At 53.9% G+C, this 21,479-nt stretch overlaps 2 protein-coding genes across 2 annotated transcripts; one reads left to right on the plus strand and one right to left on the minus strand.

The window, feature by feature from the left end:
* Window positions 1-97: 97 nt before the first annotated feature.
* Window positions 98-9,383, plus strand: POMGNT1 (protein O-linked mannose N-acetylglucosaminyltransferase 1 (beta 1,2-)). Its single transcript, XM_082454489.1, has 22 exons — window positions 98-225; window positions 694-863; window positions 1,470-1,584; window positions 1,720-1,838; window positions 2,522-2,587; window positions 2,678-2,791; window positions 3,576-3,693; window positions 3,887-3,985; window positions 4,142-4,269; window positions 4,612-4,682; window positions 4,911-4,986; window positions 5,182-5,265; window positions 5,355-5,396; window positions 5,608-5,666; window positions 5,983-6,055; window positions 6,138-6,266; window positions 6,351-6,476; window positions 7,467-7,531; window positions 7,707-7,751; window positions 8,119-8,254; window positions 8,499-8,608; window positions 8,708-9,383. Exons 2-22 carry the CDS (start codon window positions 744-746, stop codon window positions 8,793-8,795), a joined length of 1,983 nt encoding a protein of 660 aa, XP_082310615.1. The 5' UTR covers window positions 98-225; window positions 694-743; the 3' UTR covers window positions 8,796-9,383.
* Window positions 9,384-11,547: 2,164 nt separating this feature from the next.
* TSPAN1 (tetraspanin 1) lies at window positions 11,548-16,317 on the minus strand. The gene is made up of 8 exons (XM_082454763.1): window positions 16,179-16,317; window positions 15,684-15,748; window positions 13,118-13,324; window positions 12,831-12,905; window positions 12,633-12,731; window positions 12,398-12,553; window positions 12,215-12,298; window positions 11,548-12,027 (listed from the first exon to the last, which is right to left on the minus strand). The coding sequence occupies exons 2-8, from the start codon at window positions 15,738-15,740 to the stop codon at window positions 11,980-11,982; spliced, it is 726 nt and encodes a 241-aa protein (XP_082310889.1). The 5' UTR covers window positions 15,741-15,748; window positions 16,179-16,317; the 3' UTR covers window positions 11,548-11,979.
* Window positions 16,318-21,479: the final 5,162 nt, after the last annotated feature.

Raw genomic sequence — 21,479 nt, forward strand, 5'->3', positions numbered from 1 at the left:
CGAGCACTAGCGGCACTCGCTGGGGGCAGACACCAGCCGCCGCCCTAAGCGCCGCCCGCCACCCTCTCACCCCGCGGCGGCGGCGGCGGCGGCGGAAGCGGGGAGGCGGGCCGCCCGGGCCGGGGCGGGGCCGCGAGCGGCATGGAGGAGGCGGAGGCCGCGGCGCGCCGGGCCGAGCAGTGCGGGCCCGAGCGGGGCCCGAGCGGGGCCCGGGCCCCCTGAGCCGTGAGTGTCTCTGGGCGGGGGTCCGGGAGGGGTGGCATGGCCGGGCCGTGTCCCCGAGTGCTGGGGCGGCCCAAGGCCCGGGAGGAGAAGAGCAGGGCCAGATAGGAGGGGGCGAGGGCAGAAGGGGGTGGCTAATGGGGGGGGGGTCGCTGCCCTTCGCTCACCCTAGGACTAGGAAGGCCTGGGACTTGGTTCTTATAGGGACTGATGAGCCTTGAGAGCCGATTAGTTGGCCTCCAGCCTTGGGACAATGGGCAGTCCTGTCAGTTTCCCCAGCCCCAGGGGAGTTTCCAGGTGATCTGACCCCTCTGAAGGTTTCCTTTCCAGAGAAGTTGAGCCACTGTTCCCAGGTCACACAGCATGGATGCTGCAAGGAAGAGTTACTGGGGGGTCCTCCCTCATCTCCCCAAGAAAGCATCAGACTTTGGGAGGAAAACCTTACTCCACGTGACCCTCTGGTCTCCTCAGATTCCTGAAGGCATGGGTTGGCCAGGACAGTGGTGACCCCCCAATCCGGCATGGACGATTGGAAGCCCAGCCCCCTCATCAAGCCCTTTGGGGCTCGGAAAAAGCGGAGCTGGTATCTTACCTGGAAGTATAAACTGACCAACCAGCGGGCCCTGCGGAGATTCTGTCAGGTATAGAGGTGTCCCATACCTCCCAGGGGCTCCCTCCCAGCTTTACCGCAGCCTAGACTATGGGCACTGGGATCTACCTTGGCTGCCCCCACCCTGCAAGCAGGGTGGGAAACCTCTTTGTCTCATGTCCCTACCAGGTAGTGGGTTGGGTCCACAGTTCTGGAATCAGAACCCAAGTACAACCTCCTAGGCTTCTGACAAACCTGAAGTTGGATCAGGAAGGCTTTGCCCAGGGCCCACATCTGTCAGGCAGTCAGGGCTAGGACCCTGGTCTTCTGATCCCCAGCATGGTTCTCTGGGACTGGCTCCATCTCTAGGAACTAATTGTGGAGGAACCAAGGGAATCAAGGCTCAAATGGAAGAATACAGGAGTTCTGGGTAGGGAGCGCCCTGATGAAGGGGGAAGGGTCAGGGGAGGGTCCCTGAAGGAGGTGGTCGTGAAACTGAACCCAGGTCTGAGGGAGTAGAGCTGGTCAGACAGAGGGAAGAGAGGCAAAACCCAGGTTCTCCCTGTGTCATTGCTTCAGCCAGAGCCCTCCTTTCAGGAAGACCTGCAGTGATCTGGAGGGGGTGCCCCTCTTTAGTTGTCCCCACCCCTCCCCTCAGACAGGAGCTGTGCTTTTCCTACTGGTGACCGTCATTGTCAACATCAAGTTGATCCTGGACACGCGGAGAGCAATCAGCGAGGCCAATGAAGACCCGGAGCCAGAAAAAGACTATGGTAGGACCAGACTGAGGATGGGATTGGTGGTGGAGGGGGTGTCCCCTGGGATCCTGTGGCTGAAATGGTGGGCAGATCCCAAGGGGTGAGACACTGCTGGAGGGACTACCTCCATGACCTGTCACACACCCACAGATGAGGCCCTGGGCCGACTGGAGTCCCCACAGCGCAGAGGCAGTGGTCCCCGACGGGTCCTGGATGTGGAGGTATACTCAAGCCGCAGCAAAGTGTACGTGGCAGTGGACGGCACTACGGTGAGTGGGCTGGTGTCTAGTGTACGGTCACTCCATTCTACTTAGGGTGTGGTCCGCTGGCTCTGGGTCCACTGCCTGAGTGGGAACTGCAGCTCTGCCAGTTTCTAGCTGTGTGACTTTGGAGGCCTCAGTTCCTCATCTGTAGACTGGGACTAATGATTTCTGCTTGTCAGGATTAAATGTAAGGTATGTGAAATGTATTATATGTAGTGTGATATTATCAAAAGTGATCATTAGTATTAGTAGGCAGTTAATTCAGTGATCTATTTATTTCGTGGTCCCATTTATTTATTTATTTCCTGGTCCCTTCTTTGGCCTCGGCCTTGTCCTTGTCCTGGACACTGGGAACCTGGAGGTAGTCAGCCCTGGCCCTACTTTGAGGGGCTCCATCTGTTAGACGGTGATACCTCCAGCATGAGGCAGAGACAGTCAAGGGCTCTAAGAGTCATGAAAGCTGGCAGGGGGTCGGGGTGTTGTAGAAAGATGGGATCTCTTTTGATGGGGGAGCTATGGAGGCTTCCTGGAAGAGATGGCCTTCAGGCTGGGTTGGAAGAGAACTGTGTGAACAGAAGCAGAGGAAGGAGGGGAGGTTTTGTTTCATGCAGCTGTTTTATTTAAGTGCCCATAAGACAGACCTCAAATGCCAGAGTGAAGAGTTTGACCTTGTCTCTGCTACCCTGTAGGTGCTGGAGGATGAGGCCCGGGAGCAGGGCCGGGGCATCCATGTCATCGTCCTCAACCAGGCCACGGTGAGGTTCTAGGGGTAGGGGACCTAGAGGGCCAAAGCTGAGCCCTCCTTGCTGGTGACACTAACTCATGAGAGGTGTGTCTCCTGCCAGGGCCATGTGATGGCAAAGCGGGTGTTTGACACGTACTCGCCTCATGAGGATGAGGCCATGGTGCTGTTCCTCAACATGGTGGCACCTGGCCGAGTGCTCATCTGCACCGTCAAGGTCAGTGACTATGCCTTGGCCCTGTTCCCAACACCCCTAGCTCCAGCCCTGCTCATGGCCCTGGGTTCTGTGCCCCTAATATGGCATAGTGGCAAGAGCCTCTGGAGGAAGGTGACCAGGTTCCAATCCTATCCTTGTCAATGGAAAGCAAGACAGAGTCCCTACCATTATGGAGTTTACACCAATAGGGCAAGATCAACAAAAAGCAGCCAAATAAATCTACAATGTCAGGAAAAGATGACTTGTATGAAGAAGAAAATTAAGCAAGGGAGACAGGGTGATGGGGGGTGCATTTTAGAAAGGGGAGGCCTCTGTAAGGACATGACCTGTGCACAGAAAGCTGGAGGATGTGAGTGAGCCATGTGAATATCTGGAGGAAGAGCACTCTAGATAGAAAGAATGGCAAGTGCAAAGGCCCTGAATTGGGAAGGTGCTTGGTGTGCTTGAGGAACAGCCGGGCTGCCAGTGGAGCTGGAGCAGAATAAGGGAGGGGAGGAGAAGGGTGGTGGGAAGAGGGCAGGGAGGTAGCAGGGGACAGAGGTGCAGACTGTGTGGGATCATGTTAAGGACTAATTAGCCTAGTGACCTTGGGTGATTCTCAGGATCTGTCTAAGCCTTTAGTTATCTGTGAAATGATAGTAACCACAAAGGGTTGTTGTGATAGTTTAATGAGCTAATTTAAGTAAAAGGTTTTACATGGTGCTTGACATGTAGTTAGTGTTCCCTGAGGCTAGGTCTGCTGGAGCTGTGCCAGTCAGGCTGACCACCTTTTCTGGTCTCCCAGGATGAGGGCTCCTTCCACCTCAAGGACACAGCCAAGGCTCTGCTGAGGAGCCTAGGCAGCCAGGCCGGCCCTGCCCTGGGCTGGAGGGACACCTGGGCCTTCGTGGGACGAAAAGGAGGTGCCAGCACCATAGGCCATCCACCCTGTAGTATTAAGGGGCTGGGAGGAGCAGAACTGCAGGAGATGGGATGGGCTGGGGGGCAGATAGGAGTCGGTGGTGGTAGGCTGGATGAAAGTCGGCAGGGAGATGGGAAGAAGCTCCAGAACTGCAGCCTGGGCCCCCATTGCCCCTCATTTCTGCCCCCTGCCAGGTCCTGTCCTCGGGGAGAAACATTCTAAGTCACCTGCCCTCTCCTCCTGGGGCGATCCAGTCCTACTGAAGACAGATGTGCCGCTGAGCTCAGCTGAAGGTGGGGTTAGCAGGCGCTGGGCTCCAGGGCAGTGCCTGGGCTGGGGATAGGCATTTGGGTTCTCTTTACAGGGCTCTATTCTTGACTGGGTGCCTGGTGTTCTCCAGACCACACTGACCTCATGCCCTCATCCTGTTGACCTCATCCCTCCCTCAGAAGCAGAGTGCCACTGGGCAGACACAGAGCTGAACCGTCGCCGCCACCGCTTCTGCAGCAAAGTCGAGGGCTATGGGAGTGTGTGCAGCTGCAAGGACCCCACACCCATCGAGTTCAGCCCTGACCCAGTGAGTGGGACCTTGGGCAGCGAGGCCCGGACTCCTTCCCAGCTTGGCAAGGGGCCCCAGGAAAGGTCCAGGTTGGACTTTGCCTACCCCAGCCTGGGAGGGAACCAGGAGCTGAGGATTTATACTGAGCTCTGAAAGACGGGGCGTCTTGGTTGTGGGGAAGGAGCAGGCCATGTGAGCAAAGGCCTAGAGTTGGAGTTGGACTGAGTGTGTGGAGGGGCCAGGACAGGGAAGACCCTCTGCCTTTTCCCTTGAGTCTCCCTCTCCCTCAAGACTCTTCCCCATGTGGGGATCCCAGTTTGAAGAGAGTGAGGCAAGAGCTGAACACTATTTCTCCCTCAGCTCCCAGACAACAAGGTCTTCAATGTGCCTGTAGCTGTCATTGCGGGGAACCGGCCCAATTACCTGTACCGGTGAGCCTGGGAGGGGGCTGCATCCATCTCTGAACAGGAGGTGCTCAGTGGTGGGAACCCGAGGCTCATGTACCTGCAGGGGGAACTCTTGAGGTGGGCGGAACAGCAACAGATTCTAGGTCCATTCACCTTTGGGGGTGAACATGGGGAATCTGGGCCCATCTGTAAGCACAGGGGAGTCCTGATTTGGGGGGACAAAGAGGCCTAATCCAACCCTGGGCTCCCCAGGATGCTGCGCTCTCTACTCTCAGCCCAGGGGGTGTCTCCCCAGATGATAACAGTTTTCATCGACGGCTACTATGAGGTGAGTGGGGCTTGGGGGCTTTGGGCGGAGCAGAGTGCAGGGTTGCTGGTGCTGAGTAGCAATGATCACAGAGGACTGGCAAGGGAGACAGCCTGGGCAAGGGCCGTGAAATGTGCAGGGCTTGGCGTGTCAGAGCCTGCAGAGGTGGGCAGGGGGTGGGTGGCTCACAAGATGACCAGCGGCCATGCCCCTTAGGAGCCGATGGATGTGGTGGCGCTGTTTGGTCTGAGGGGCATCCAGCACACTCCCATCAGCATCAAGAACGCCCGTGTGTCTCAGGTACCGCCTAGGCAAGGATGGAAGGGGTGGACACCTGGCCCCACTGTCCACCCCAAAGCTCATGTGCCCTATTCCTACTCCCCACCCAGCACTACAAGGCCAGCCTCACTGCCACTTTCAACCTGTTTCCGGTGAGTAGTAAAGACAAAACTCTTGGACCTAGAGAGGGGAAACATGGGCATTAGTCTGGTCTTATTATATAGCAAGCTCTTCCTCTCTCTGGGTCTCATCCTCCTGATGTGGCAAATGGGGGTAGTGCTGCCTGAGAAGTGGGATGGAGGTGGAAGAGACAGGGGATGAGAAAGTCGCCCTTGGGATCATGTTGTCCCCCACCCACTACAGGAAGCCAAGTTTGCTGTGGTTCTGGAAGAGGACCTGGACATCGCTGTGGATTTTTTCAGGTGAGGGAAGTGTCCCTCCACGCAGCTCCAAGCTGCGTAGGGCCTCTTTGCTTGACTGGGTCTCCAGGGAGGAAGACAATGAGGGGTCTTGGAAAGGTTTCCGGAGGAAGCAAGCTCCAAGGTGGGGAAAATGCCTGAGCAAAGGTAGGCTGGCAGGGGTTGGGGCTGGAGTAGAGAGTAGAAAGGATGAATGGAGACAGTGGGACTTTGAGGGAAGGAGGCATGACTCCTGAGTCCCATCTCCAGCTCTTCCAGCATCACTGTGTGACTGGGTTTGTCCTTGCCCCTCCCTGAACCCCTGGACCCTGCCTCTCAGTTTCCTGAGCCAATCCATCCACCTGCTGGAGGAGGACGACAGCCTGTACTGTATCTCTGCCTGGAATGACCAGGTAGGCTGAGTGGCCTAGGATGAGCTGTGGAGTCGGTAGAGGCCCCGAGCTAATACCTCCCATTACGGCCCCCTGTCCCCAGGGGTATGAACACACGGCTGAGGACCCAGCACTGCTGTACCGTGTGGAGACCATGCCTGGGCTGGGATGGGTGCTCAGGAAGTCCTTGTACAAGGAGGAGCTTGAGCCCAAGTGGCCCACACCGGAAAAGGTACCCTGGCAGGGTAGGGTGAGTGGACTGAAGTCCCCTACCAGCTCGAAACCTCATAACTCTCAGAGTCTTCCACGCCCCCAGCTCTGGGACTGGGATATGTGGATGCGGATGCCGGAACAACGCCGAGGCCGAGAGTGCATCATCCCTGACATTTCCCGATCCTACCACTTTGGCATCGTTGGCCTCAACATGAATGGCTACTTCCATGTGAGTGGAAGGCAGGGGTGTTGGGGCATAGGGCACAGTGTGGTAGATGGGGCAAGAACATGGACTCGAGCAACCCCAGCTCTGCCACTCACTAGCCATGTAGCCTTAGGGAAATTACTTACCTTCTTTTGCCTCAGTTTCTTTATTTGTGAAATGAGGATAAAAATACTCCTATCTCATAGGGTTGTGAAGTTATGAGGTTTAAATGAGTTAATATGTATAATATGCTTTGGACTGTAAACATTATATAAGGATTAGCTGGTATTATTTTTATCATTACTATTCTTAGCACTAGACTGTGGGTGTGGGGAGGATATTTCTGCTGCCACGCACTCGTCCAGCCCAGCAAACTCTGCCCTCTCCTGTCCTTGCAAGTGCTGAGGCCTAAGCCTCAGCCTGAAGTGAACAGAGAGGGCCCCAGGTCCCCACCCCTTCATCGCTGTGTCCAAAGGGCCACTCCGCAGTTATAGCCAGGGAGGCCTTGAGACAACCCAGTTTAAAGAATGGAGAGTTTCCAGCTTGGAACCTCCTAGAAGCCAGAAGGGCCTTCAGAGGCTGATTACTACAAGACCCCCACTCATCTCCGAGAGGGACGGGGAGTGACCTCATGTCCCTCACCCTTAGTACCTTAGTCATAGCAGTTTTCTCCCTCCCAGTCAAGCCTGTCCCTTTGCAGGGGCCGTTCCTGGCTTCTGTGGCCCTAGAACAGCAGGCCCAGGGAGAGCCACTGGGGACAAGGACTAGCTCAGGGGTCAGTAGCATGAGATGCCAGTATGAGCATGAGCTCTCTGGTAATGGTGGAGCCAGATTAAAGCTAAGAAGAGTCTGCCAAGCCTGCTGCCAAGAGGATGGGGAAGACGGGAGGAAATCAGAGGGACCTTTATAGGTCCAGGACTTCATTTGTGGGCCTCGTGGATATGTGGTGGGTCAGCGGGCAGGTGTGGGCCAGACAGTGTAATGCCCTGATTTTCACCTTCACATCCATTCCAGGAGGCCTACTTCAAGAAGCACAAGTTCAACACGGTTCCAGGTGTCCAGCTGAGGAACGTGGACAGGTGGGGGCTGGGGACAGCCAAGGGGAGGATATTTAGGGGCCTTGATAACCAGTGCCTGACAGACCCTACTAGCCCTGCGGTCTGTGTGTTTACCCCAGCCCTGCTGCCCCCCAATCTCCATGTCATCCCTTGAGGGGCTACTCCCTCCCCTGACCCATTTCTCCCTCTCCTTTAGTCTGAAGAAAGAAGCGTATGAAGTGGAAGTTCACAGGCTGCTCAGGTATGGCCTAGGGCAGTGTGGGGTATGAGGCAGGGGGTAAGGAGAAGTCAAATACTGGGAGTCTTGGCCCCATAATTTGTGCGGCCCACTGCAAAATGAAAACCAGCGTCCCTTGTTCAAACATTATTAAGTGGGACTTCCCTGGCGGTCCAGTGGTTAAGACTCCACACTTCCAATGCAGGGGGCACGGGTTTGATCCCTGGTTGGGGAACTAAGATCTCATGTGCCGCGGCCAAAAAACGCCAAAAAACAACAAATGTTAAGAATTCCAAGATGGCAGCAGTAGAGCATTAAAAGCACACTGCTTGTGTGACACACTCATGAGGTGGGCCCTGTCTTGGCCTTTCTCCCCCACTCCCTGCTACAGTGAAGCTGAGGTTCTGGACCACAGCAAAAACCCTTGTGAAGACTCTTTCCTGCCAGACACAGAGGGCCACACCTATGTGGCCTTTATCCGAATGGAGAAGGATGATGACTTCACCACCTGGACCCAGCTTGCCAAGGTGCCTCAATACCACACCTACCCCAGCAATACCCCTCCCCAAGATACAGGGAGCCTTTCTGGAATCTTCCACCTCAGAACCTTCTCTTCATACTCTCAGAGCCTCTCTTCTAAGCCCCTTTACAAATCCATATTCTTGAGGATGCTACCTCTTGCAAACTGAGGAGGCTGCTGAGGAGAGGGAGGCTAAGGGCCCACCCCACAGCCCTCCGACTCTTGCCTTTGCCCCACCCCACCCCCACCAGTGCCTCCATATCTGGGACCTGGATGTACGTGGCAACCACCGGGGCCTGTGGAGATTGTTTCGGAAGAGGAACCACTTCCTGGTGGTGGGGGTCCCAGCCTCCCCCTACTCGTGAGTGACTCTATTCTGTCCTTGGAAATGGAAGACTAGTGGGGTTAGGGGACGTAGCTAATGACCTCCTCCCTATTCGTTTTCCTGTTATCTTCCCAGAATGAAGAAGCCACCATCAATCACCCCAATTTTCTTGGAGCCACCCCCAAAGGAGGAGGGAGCCCCAGGAGCTGCAGAACAGACATGAGACCTCCTCCAGGACCCTGCAGGGCTGGGTACTGTGTACCCCCAGGCAGGCTAGCCCTTCACCCAATCCTGTAGGATTTTGTAGACACTCTCAGGGGCTGGGGCTGGTTTGTTTTTAACATGAGACTTAATTACTAACTCCCAGGGGAGGGTTCCCCTGCTCCAACATCCCTGTTCCTGAGTTGGAGGTCTATTTATTTACTTCCTTGTCGGGAGAGGGCAGGATAGTACCTGGGAATCTTTGGGATCCCTGGGCAGCTGATCCTGCCCTTTGTATACTCCCTCCTCCCAGGCCTGGCTCAGAATCTAACCTATTTATTGACTGTCCTGAGGGCCTTGGAAACAGGCAGAAGCCTGGAGGGCCTTGATTTTTTTTTTTGGACTGGGGTGCTGCCCTGAGGGTGGGGCAGGCTCTTACTCAGGAAACTGCTGTGCCCAACCCATGGACAGGCCCAGCAGGGGCCCACCTGCTGATGCAGACTCACTCAGAGACCCTCAGACCCTGAACCAGGCCTCTTCTCAGCCTCCTCTTTGTCCAGATTTCCAAAGCTGGATGAGGTGGTCATTGATTAAAAAAGGAGAAAAGCTCTGGGGATTGTCTTGTGACTCTGTGTGTGTGTGTGTGTGTGTGTGAGAGAGAGAGAGAGAGACACACACACACACAGAGACAGAGAGAGACAGAGAAAGAGAGATGAGTGGGAGAGAGGATGGTCATGATGGATGATGAGTTTTCTTTACTGTCCTCCACAGGTTTATCTTCCATTTGGGGCCATTTGGCCAGCAGGGGACTCCCAAGTCTCAAACTCCAAGATTTTTACCGTAGAACAACAGAGTCTGACCTTTGCCCCACCCTACTTGGGGCTGAGCTCAGAGCGGCCACCCTATACCCCATTCCCACTGTTTAATTAACCATCAGGCTGTTTCCTGCCTAGCTTGTGTCTGAGCCAGGGCACCTGTCCCCAAAAATGGAGCAAGAGAGAGCAAAAAGGGATACCTGGGGATGAGAGGGTGATAGAGAGCAGGTGAGTATAGTGGAGGTGGGAAGGAAGTGGATGAGACAGAGCTGAATGGGCATCATCAGGAAGTGAGGACTGGGCTGCAGGTGGAGACACAGGAACAAGGATGTCTATGGCCCTTAGGGTACTTTGTATGCACATTCCATATCTGGGCATTTTTCTGGAGAAAAGCCATCATTTTCATCAGATCACCCAACCAGTGATCCAAAGAAGTCAGGAAGATACTAAGTTAGTCATGCTAGCACCAGAAAATGGATGAGATTGTCCAGAGGAAGTGGTTGAGATAGCCCAAAGCAGAGGGCATGACATTTAAGGAATCTGTGAAGGACTTAGGTTCAAGAGAGTAAGTGTAGGACACTTGGAGAAGGGGTCTGCCTGCAGAGCCCTTGCAAAATGAGCCTCATGAGCTCCTTAAATAGAGCCTTGGCCAGGGAGGCAGGAGCTGGCTGGAACTCTGCCCTGTCACCAGCTCTCTGCCCCTACCTCTCCAAGCGGTGCCTGGAGCCCTGCTCGGCGATGGCACGGGTGGTGTGTGGCTTCAGTGTTTGCTGGAGGTAGAGATAGCGCTTGAGGTGCCACAACAGTCAGGTTGAGGAACAATTAGCTCATAATGAAGTGGAGGAGGCCCACCCAGGGCAGACAAATCCCTTGTAGCCTCTATATAGGCACCTGGGGGTGGGGTAGTGTGAGAGGCATAGAAAGGTGGTGAAGGTGGGAGGGGGGCTAAGTGCTCTACCTGCCCATCCCCCCAGCAGGCTGCTGATCTGGGCCTCACAGACCAGCTCTCAGGCACTGCGTTGCACTGGCTAGGTCGCAGTTCCTTTTTGGATTCACGAGGGGTGATGGTTCTGGGTTGCCCTAGTAAAACCTGGGAAGAGGAATCCAGGGCTCAGAGGCAAGCAAGGAGGACTGGTTTGCCAGGCTGGGCTTTGCTTGGTAGTAGACACCATATCCTCTGGCCACAGCCTCCCACCTTAGTGCTATATCTCCTGCAGCAGCAATCAGATCTATGTCTGGGACATTCTGGCCTAAAAGTAAATCATGTTCCCATGTCAGCCAGGATCCCACCCGGCTCTGGAGTCAGATGTCATGGACCCAAATCCAGGCTCAGCTCTTCATGGGAGGTTGTGGGCCTGGAACAAGTCACTTGGCCTTTCTAGGCCCAGTTTCTGGAACATGGGGGTGGTTAAGACTAAATAAGAGATCAAATCTGTAGAGCACTGGGCAACCAAGACCGAGAGTAAATGAAATTCTTTCTGAAATCCCCAAAGCAGGGACAGGTCGGGGGCTGTGCCTGCATGAGAAGGGTAGGCAGCTTGGGTCCCCTGATGGGGACTTCTGGAGGGCTTCCCAGAGCCTAAGGAATGACCCTCTTCCATCGCCCTGGCAGTATTTCTGGTCTCCCTGCCCCCACTTGGGCACAAGCTTTTTATTTTCATAGCTTTCCAGCCCAGTGCTCCTACCCAGGAGACGGCAGTTTCAGGCCAAAGTCCTCCCACATTATAGGACTGCAGACTGGCCCGGCCCCTGCTTCCTCCCTCAGTGTCCTCTTGGCCATCCTTGTTAGGCTCCCTCCCAGGCCTGGCATCCAAATGAAGGTGAGAAATAGCCACCCACCTCCGTGCTACTTCCATTCTGCTACATTTCTAGGAGCCTTCTGAGTCAATAGCCCCACAGGAATTTGAGGCCAGTTTAGGCATGATGGGTCCCTCTCCTGAAGGATACACAAAAAGAGTGCAAATGGAAACATTTTAATGGGTTTTTGAGTTCTGAAGTGCTTTCTACACATCTGCCTGGTGACTGCTGATTTTGCATATGCTCATGCTATCGGTGCAGTGCCTTTAATCCCCCTGTGGAGTACTGGGATCACCAAGAGCACCCCACCCCCTGGCCTGAGAGGGTATCAAGGGTTTAAGAAACAGACTGGAGGAATGGGCAAGAGGATTGGCTACCTTAGAGGCTCTGAAATAGGTGGACCCCAACCCCACCAGTGGAAGGACAAGTCTGGCACAGGTTGAAGGGGGTGGTGCCTATTTGGCCCCAGGCCCACTCCGGCCCAAGTGACACTGTTAGATCCTGTCCCCACGCTGATCACTGCCTCTTGGCAGTGTCGGGGTGCCTCTTCCCAGTTCCTATACAGCAGCAGCAGTGGCGGAGGCAGAAGCCGACTTATTTCAGATTGCAGTACAGATACATGGACACAATCATGGCAGCCAGCTGGTGAGAAAGGAACAGGCAGAGAAGAAGAAACATGATCAGGGTCCTTAAGCTCTAGTCCCCTGCCCACCAGACATTCGACATGAAGCTTTGTTAGAAGTCTGTCTCTTCCAGAAAGGCCTCAGACATGGGTCAAACAGCCCTGAGCCCATGGGGATATCCTGCCCCAACCTCCTCCCCTCCTTACCTCCAAGCCCGCAATACCAGCTGCCACACCACCCACGGTAACTGCATTGGTTTTGATGTCATACAGAAGCTGATTGAAGCAACCCTTGGAGGGGAGAGAGCATCTGTAGTCAGCAGCTGCCCCCATGCACATTCAGCACTCCGAGGCCATTAAAGCAGCCCAACCTCCCAGGCCAACCTATACCTCTACTTTCTGGTTCTGGGCCTCGTCACTAGTGCAGGGTTCCACTAATGTGCCATTGTCATGGTCAAAGCAACAGTATTGGGGGAAGACGTTGTTCTCTTTTACATAGGGAGAGTCCTCAAAATCTGTGTAGTTGTTGAAGCCACAGCACTTGAGCTGAAGATGAGGAGAAGAGGTGGTCAGTGGGGCCTTGCTTATTTCTCCTCACCCCAAAATCTCCCCCAGCCCACCTTACCCCTTCCATGGTGGAGTTCCACACTTGGGTGTAGTCTTTTTGGGAACCGTACTCTTTCTTGATGGTGGACACTACCATCAACGTCAGGAAGTTCTCAGCCTGGGTGGGGAAGGTCAGTGTTTAGGGCCTGGTAGGGAGGGTGGCCATTCGCAGTGCTTTGCCCAGTTGTCCCCCCCTTGCCCCATCCCCGCTCCTCACCGTTGTGGTGTACACCAAGGCAACCACAGCAGCTGCAACCTCAGCAATGAAGATGACGAGGAGGATGAAGAAGAACTGAGTGGAGAACAGGGATCTTGAGTTTTAGGGAGAGACAGTCCCTCATGCATTCCTTGCCCTAACCCACCCCCACATGAAAACAAGTCAGGGGCCCCACTGGCTGAGGCCCCTGGAGTCCAGAGCAGGGCTTGGGGATCCCCAGGGCCTGGTGTCAAGGGTGAGGGACCCTGGGCCTTGGTTACGGGCCTGTGGAGCTGGGTTTGACACACCATCATGAGGGCACACTTGTTCTCAGTCTGGGCACCATAGCAGCCCAGGAAACCAAGAGCGAAGAGCACAGCGCCAGCTGCGATGAGGAAGTAGCCCACGTTGACAAACTGCATGGCAGTGGATGATAGTGGCCCGAAGATCTTCATGAAGGATGATCCGTCGACTGACACCCAGATGCCCACTGCCAACAGGGCCACACCACACAGCTGGAGACAGAGAGGCAGACCTTGAAACGGTGCCATCAAGCAGCTCCCTACCACACAATTGAGTTAGGGAGATGGGAGATGAGAAACTTCCCCCTTTATTGACTATGGAGTCTAAAAACTCATCCTGTAGGGAGGAAAACATCCTTTAGAGCCAGAAAGGCGGGAGCTGGAACATCCATAGCCAGCACCAGGCTGAACACCTAGGCAGATATAAATGGGATCAGGGATTCCAGAAATAGCTGAAGGGTGGGGGGAGGGGCAAGGCTTTCCCTCACTGCTGTCAGGGTCATGCCACATAGCTAGGGGTGAAAAAAAGCAGGTGAACATCCCCCCCCAGCAGCTTCCGCCCCCCCGCCCCCCCCTCCATTCCCCCCTCCAGGTGCCTGGAACAACTATGGCCTCTGATAGGTGGAAACAGGGGGGTGGGAGCCTTGAGCAGTCTCCACAGTCACCATAGCAACAGAGTCATGGCTGAGGTTTACACCTGCTACCAACATTGGAGAGGGCGGTGGTGAGAAGGGATACCCACCCCAAGGCCCCATTTGGCTCCCCTCCAGAACCAGCCTAGACCTCTCCTTGCCACCCAAGTGGAAACTGAGGCACCAGAGAGGGAGTACAGCCAGAGCTCTTAGAGGCTCTCTGGCTCAACCCCCAGCTCAGAGGGAATCCTGAAGCCTAGACTGGGGAGGAGGGCACTGCCCAGTTCCCACAGCTCTTAGAGCAAAGCCTTGCTGATCCAGAGCTTCAGTGGATAAATCAGCCTGACACTGCCTAGGTGTCCAGTCCCCGCTTTCCGGCTATGGAAACCAGGAGTGAGGTGGCAGATTGTGGGTGGATCCCAGGCATGTTTGCCCAAGGACAGAAAGCTGGGCTTTTAGCCTACAGGGTCAAATTTCAAGGAGTTTGAGGCCTGCCCTGCCCAGTCTGGCAAGGCAAGGGCAACAGAGGCAGAAACCAAACCAGATTTGCCTTTAACCCCCTCGGGCCAGAGCCCCTGCTCTCCAAATCCCTGCAGTCCTGTTGCCTTTTTCAGATACATGGATAAAGTCGTTTCCTGAAACCAGAGGAAGCCCAAGGCACAGACCACATCGGAGTCAGTTTACTCACCCCCAGCCCAATTCCTCCAAATTCATCTATACTTCATGTCTCCATTTCCTCCCCATTTACTCACTCTAACCCACTCTCATGTGGCTCCAAGGTCTCTGGTGACATCCTGTGCTTAGTCATGGGCATATCCTCCTTGACCTCCCTGATACCTCGCTCTCCTGGTTTGCTTCCTGCTGCTTTTTCTTCATTTGCTTCCTGGTGGCCATTTGTCTGTTTATCCCTTGTAAGCTGAGTTTCCTGGAGTTCACTCTCCCTGAGTGCTCTCACCCCTCCCATGGCTTCAACGACCACCTATGGGCACATGACTTTCAAATATCGTGAGCTGCAACCCCACTGGGTACACAGCTGCCTGTGAGATATCCCCTAGGTTGTTCTTGCCAGAGACGTGGTCATCATCTCCAAGATGATGTCTCCCTTGCCCCTTCTTCCATCCCTCAGCCACCATCCAAGGGCTTTGTCCTTTGTCCACTTTGTCCATTTCTCCCCATCTCTAGGGTTCATGCCTCATTGCTCAGCTTCCTCAAACATGCCCTATATAATCTGTTCCTGGGTTTCTGAACAATATCTGATTTCATTGCCTTTGGGCCTTTCTGCATGCTTTACCAACCCCCTCACTCAGTGCAAATTCCTAGCCTCAGCTATTTCCTCTTAGAAGTCTTCTCTGACCAAGCAGGGTTCAAGCCCCTCCTATGGGCCCCTGTGCTAAGACCATGTATACTATGTCAAAACTGTCTGCCTATCTGGCCTGCTGGACCTGAGATCCCCAAGGGCAGAGAAAGGGCTTGCTCACCTGTCACCCCAGCACTCAGCACAGAGTCTTATGCAGTGTGTTGGTTGAATGAATAAGGGCCGCTTGCAGCTGACACTTTGCTCTGATGTCTCTGGGCCTTCTGTGCTTTTGGTTCCCCATCGTACAGAGGCCACTGAATTTCCTTCCACACTAGGTGACCTTGGGCAAACCCCTTCCCCTCACTGGGGCCCCAGCCTGTTAGCCTACCCTGCCCTGCTGTAAGCCTGCCTGAGCTGAAGCTTCCTGGAAAGGAGAGGATGCCCCTAACCTTCTCCACCCCAACTGTGTGGCAGCCGGGCTGCTACTGGGACCAGGACTCAGCATTTGGGGAGACTTCTGCACCTCCTCAACTTGCAGGAAGAGTCTGGGCATAGCAATCTCCTCTTCCCCAGTTCGGGCTCTGCTCAGGTTAAGACCCACTCCTATAGGGAACCCCAAGGAGCCCATAACCCCCACACTTACAAAGATGAGCATATTGAAGAGGATCATCATGGTCTTAATGAAGCTGAAGCACTGCATGGTGGCTCCTGGGAGGCAGATGTGTGTGTTAGGACCTCGCTCCCTGCCCCCACCCCCAACCTGGGCTGACATACCGACTCCAGCATCCTGGACTCATATAATCACCAAGCTTCTCCTGCATCTGGACTCTGACACCTCAGGACTTTTCCCAATTCCCATCCTGATGCCCCTATCCCTCTGTACTGCCCAGGCCCTCTACCAACACCTGGCACTCTGAAATCCTAACATCCCAGGTTCCTCCACTGGCACCCGAAGCCTGACTCCCATGCTACAGGGTCACTCCATGCCCTTCCCTGGCACCTGTGTATCCTGGGCTTTCCACTCCCCCTGAACCAATCCTAGACTCTTCCAAGACCCTCCCCATGGCCCTTCCAGCTCCCCAAACCTGTTTCCAGATTGATTTCACTTCGCGGGATAGTCTCTATCCTATGCCATCACCTGTTCAGGGTTCTTGGTAGTGAGTTCTGAAAGAGGGATCTGCTGAGGCTCCAGAGGGGACTGCAGCTCCGGGGAACTGCCACTGAGTGGGCAGGCGGGGAGACGGAGCTTGGCTCTCACACAACACTGCTCACCTGTGGGCAGGGCAGGTGCTTTAAAGGCCTCCTTCTGCCTGCCCATCTACCCCACCCACAGCCAGTCTGGCTCCTCCTGCCCCTGCTGTCTGCTGCCTGGCGCTCCGTCCTCACAGCCCCAGCCTCCTCGGGGCTCCTCCTGTCAACGCCAGCCACGGGCAACGCCCCTCCTGACCTGAAGAAGAGAGAGGTCTGGGGGTGGGGCAAGTGGCCCCCCAGAACTGTGTGCCCTCCACCACAGCAGTGCACAGGCGCTTCCTACCCCGCACCTGCTGATACTGTCGTACACACCCTGCATGCTCGAGGCACGCGTATCTGCCCAAGCTGTATATTCACACACACACACACACACAAACACCTCCTAGTGCTCTCAAATGCACACTCACACACGCACACACACACTCTGAACTGTGTGGACTGACTCCCAGCAACAATCAATAGAGCAACATCTGAGGTACGTACTGAAACACTCTCTCGCACACACACACACACACACACACACACACACACACTCTCTCTCTCTCTCTCACGCAGGCATGCCCACACGTGCTTTCAAGGAAACGGCCAAGGCTTGGAGTTTTCTGCCCCCTCCTCTGAGTGGCAAACGACTCCTAATCTTCTAGTCTTTTTCTCTCCACAAACTTCAACCCCACACCATTGTAAAGCAATTATACTCCAATAAAAATGTTTTTAAAAAAAACAAACCTTCAACCCATCTTTCTCCTCCCTGAGTCTTTCCTCCTCACTCTTCTCCCTTCCCACCCTTTTTCTCTCCTCAGTCCTCTCTCAGCACTCTGCATACACCCCTTCCATTCCTGCCAGCAGGGGACACCATGGTCCCACAAAAGCACTGCCCCCCCTTCCTCCCCCGACCCCTCCCCACCAAGTTCTACAGCTCGGTAATCCCCATCATCGTCAGTCCTTCCGGGGCTGCTGGTCCTGATGTCGAGGTGCTCGGAAAGTTCTGGCTTTTAAGTCACTCAGACCAAGTGCTCGACTCCTGGTTCTGTTGCTTATTAGCTGTGTGACCCTAGGGGCATTTCTTAGACTTGGGTTTAAGCCTCTGTTTCCTGGTCTGTATAACAGAATAGTTATGGGGTTTTCAAGTGAGATTTAAAATGAGATTTTTCTTCCCATTCTGGGACATAAGGGAATGACCACAGAGTGAAAAGTTCAGAATAAGGAGAGTCACAGCCAGAGGGGGTGTGGGATGGAAGATTTTTAAATTTGTTTTGTTTTTATAATGGGAGGAGGCAGTTGAAGAGACAGGAGAGAGAGGAAGGCTGTTAACACTAACATTTGTACGTATCATGCTTTAAATGCATAACTTATATAGTAAGTCTTTTTTCCCCTTTCACAACAATCTTATGATACAAGATTCTCTTTTCGTCTGCTTTTTAAATATGGGGAAAGAGAGGCACAGAAGGTTAAGTGCACATTTCTGAATGAATGAATGCTTGCAGAATAGCAGGAGTTAAACGTCTGGGCTTTGGACCTTGGCCATCCCAGATTTGAATCCCTGCCTGCCTCTAATTGTGTGAGCCTAACTGAGTGAATTTACCCACTCACTAAAAATGATTTATAACTGCAAACCAATACTCACAGCACTTTTGTGGTCATTCATGGACATGTGCAGAGCTGCAAAAAATTTGAGTTGTCTACCATGCTTGTTCTCAGCTGAGGTTGAACAAGGGGATGCTCTGCCTTCTTGTTTCAGCTCTCACAATGTAAACAAGTGTTCTTTTTGCGGCCTATTTAGTGTCTGTCATGTTTTTTGCATTTTTGTGCTTTTTGTTGGTGACTTTGCTATTAAAGACTCCCTCCAGCGTAGTGCTGAAGTGCTCTCTAGTGTTCCTCAGTGCAAGAAGGCTGTGATGTGCCTTATGAAGAAAATACACGTGTTAGATAAACTTCATTCAGGCAAACGTTGGCCATTTGTTGGCCGTGAGTTCAATGTTATTGACATCAATATATTTTAAATGAAGTGGCTTTAACAGAAACACAAATAAACTAGGTTATTGTTCAGTTGACAAAATGCTGTGACCAGAGGTTAGTATGAATCTAATCCTGTATTTCTCCTGGGAGCATTGGCTCAATATTTGCTAATACAGTGTTTGTGGTGACTTTATTAGGGCTAACTACCACGAATAACAAGAATCGACTGTATATGAAATAGGAATAATGACAGAATCTCCTTGTAGGGCTGTTGTGGGATTAGATGAGATTATGTTTGCAAAGGACTTGGCACTGTGTTTGGCACATAGTAAGTACTCAATAAACATTGTTAATGTTGTTAACGTGGATGAGTGAGAAAAAGAGGGAGTGATTTTTTTACTCAGAGTTCCTTTTTCCAAGGGGCCAAGCTGAGGTTTTCTGGCTCTTCGGCTGGACCCATGGAGAGAACTGTGAGGGAGCCTGACCCCTAAGGGAGGGGCTGGGGATCAGGACCTGTAATAAAGAGCATCACTCTTACACAGACTCTGTATGTCATAGAGGCCTCAGCTGCGCTGGCCAGTAGCACCATCAGGCACGTGACAGAAGTTCCCTGCGCCCATGGGGCCTTCTCAGCTTGTCTGTGCCCCTCGGCCCCGGGGCTTGTTATTTATTTATTATTTATTTTTGGCTGCGTTGGGTCTTTGTTGCTGCACGTGCGCTTTCTCTAGTTGTGGCGAGCAGGGGCCACTCCCCGTTGCGGTGCACAGGCCTCTCACTGCGGTGGCTTCTCCTGCTGCGGACCTTGGGCTCTAGGCGCGCGGGCTCCAGCAGCTGTGGCACGTGGGCTCAGTAGTTGTGGCTCACAGGCTCTAGGCACGCGGGCTTCAGTAGTTGTGGCGCACGGGCCCAGCTGCTCCGTGGCATGTGGGATCCTCCCCGACCAGGGCTTGAACCCGTGTCCCCTGCATTGGCAGGCGGACTCCCAACCACTGTGCCATCAGGGAAGCCTGGCCCCGGGGCTTAATTTCCCCCTACCGGAGGCCAGGTATAGGCTGGCCTCGGCTCCGGTTTCCCAGGATGTTCAAGTGTAGTCACAGAAGGTACCGGCAGAAATCCCAAGGCCCAGCTGCCACCACTGCAGCCACCAATCTTGCCACCATGGCCACGGATATCAACGACACCCACACTGCCACCACCAGGGTGTGGATCCTTCCACCGCAAGGTTAGCCGAGGGCCCTGAGCCAGGGTGGGGGGTGGGAAAAACAGGGCCACTCAAGTTTTCCCCACATTAGCCTTGTGCAGGCACTGTAGGGGACACACCTTCTGTGAATTATCACCCCAAAGGTATGGTGGGGTCTTGATGGCAGGCATCCCAAAGGCTGAGAGCCTTAACGGAGGATGTATTGGCTGGAAGTGGAGGGCCTGGGGAAACGGGAGAATCTAAGAGCAGTGGAGCTTCCAGAACTTCTGCTTTCCTCACACTCTTCCCTCTCCTTCCTCTCCTCAGTACTCAGACACCTTTGTCAACCTGGCAGCTTTCTGATCCTCTAGAAATGCCCAGAAACTAGTCCAGAAGCTTGGCTGGCTCCGGACCTGCATCTCCTAAGGGCCACGGGTGGTAAACAGCAGACAAATAACAATCCTTTCTGCTCCAACTGCTTTACTCCACTCCAAGGTGTTTCCAGCTGACTATGTAGGGTATGAGGGCAGGGTTGGGACTGAATGCTCCCAGGGATAGGCTTCAGCGACAGCAGCAGCCCTCACAGTAAGACAGTGGAAGGACAGAACAAGGTCAGCAACACACACCGTCTTTGGCCTCAGCTTTTGATCTGCCCTACGAGGTAGGGGAAGTTCCTGCCTTGCACTCCCATCTGCACAGGGAAAAGGATCTCCGGAAACATCTTGGAAGGTATAAGAAGCCAGATCCTTGGAGAGGGAGGTAGAGGCACAGATCAGAAAAGGATAGCATGAAAGACAGATTTCACTGCTCCAGTGTAAACCACGAGTGCCTGAGTGAGAGGTGTATGTGGCTCTGTGTGCCTGTTATGGTCAGTGTTTGTGAGACCAAGAGAATGGGGATCTAAGCAGACATGTGGCTGAACGTACCTTTGCAAAGAATGTGCCAATGTTGCCAGCTGTGTGTGTCAAGGTGTGTTTGTGAGCGTATGAGTGGGTCGGAGAGAGAGGCATCATCTCCACGAAGAGGAATGAATGAAGGTCAGGAGGCGGGTGCGGGAGGCCGGAAGGAGGAGAGCGTCAGCTTCTGACGGGGGTGTACCATCTTCAGCCCCCCAGCCATTCTCTGAGGTTGGTATTTTCCAGGACTAACAGCTTAGCTGGGGTGTTTGGGGGTGGGGTGAGACTGAGTTAGAGGCCAGAAAGTGGGAGGGTGCTAAGCTCTCAGGCCTGGGGATTTTCCACTTGGATTTCCGCATGTGCGCCCATGTGTCATCGGGTGTAACTGGGTTTACGTGAGGTGTGTCTCCATGGAGTTGTGTCTCAGTGGCAGGAAACATTGTGAGGGACTGTGTCTCTAAGGTGTCACTTTATGCACAAGTTAGTGTGTGTCCCAATGTCCTGAGGTCTGGCTCCAGTTCCAGGGCTCCCTTCCTTGAGTGTTGGGGGTGGGAGTGAACACTGAGACCTTTGGCCTGGGCCCCTGGGAAGCCTGTGAGGAGAAAATGAATTCTGTCTGCTTTCATCCACTCCAAGGCTTGCCAGAGACTGGGACCCTGAGAGGAGGAGGGGGGCAGAGAATTCACTGACACATCATGCCCAGACAGCACTGGCGGAGGATGAGGCTTCTCAGGGTTTAGGGGGAAGGTGCTGAACCCCAGTCAGAGCTGGAAGCTAGCTAGGCTAGTGCCCAAGGCCCACAGGGGGGCCCACACATATAAAGACACATGACAGGAACACATGCAGACATGTAAATACAACTGGACTCACAGATACACAATGCAACAGATTCACACATGCATACAAGTACATGCCTATAAACAGATATATGCACTGACGCAAATGCATATAAACCTCTCCACATGACACATGTAACAACACATACACATGCCTACAAATGAGGACACACACACACAAACATGCATGCTCCTAGACACAGCACACAAGCATATAGACAGACACTTGCAATCACACTCATGAAAACCCAGGTACACACACACATACATGCAAACACACTCACCAGACTTCCCTGCCCCTGCGGCCCTGGGACCCAGAA

Source organism: Balaenoptera physalus, assembly GCF_965194825.1.
Source record: "Balaenoptera physalus genome assembly, chromosome: 1".
In the NCBI taxonomy this organism is placed as follows: domain Eukaryota; kingdom Metazoa; phylum Chordata; class Mammalia; order Artiodactyla; family Balaenopteridae; genus Balaenoptera; species Balaenoptera physalus.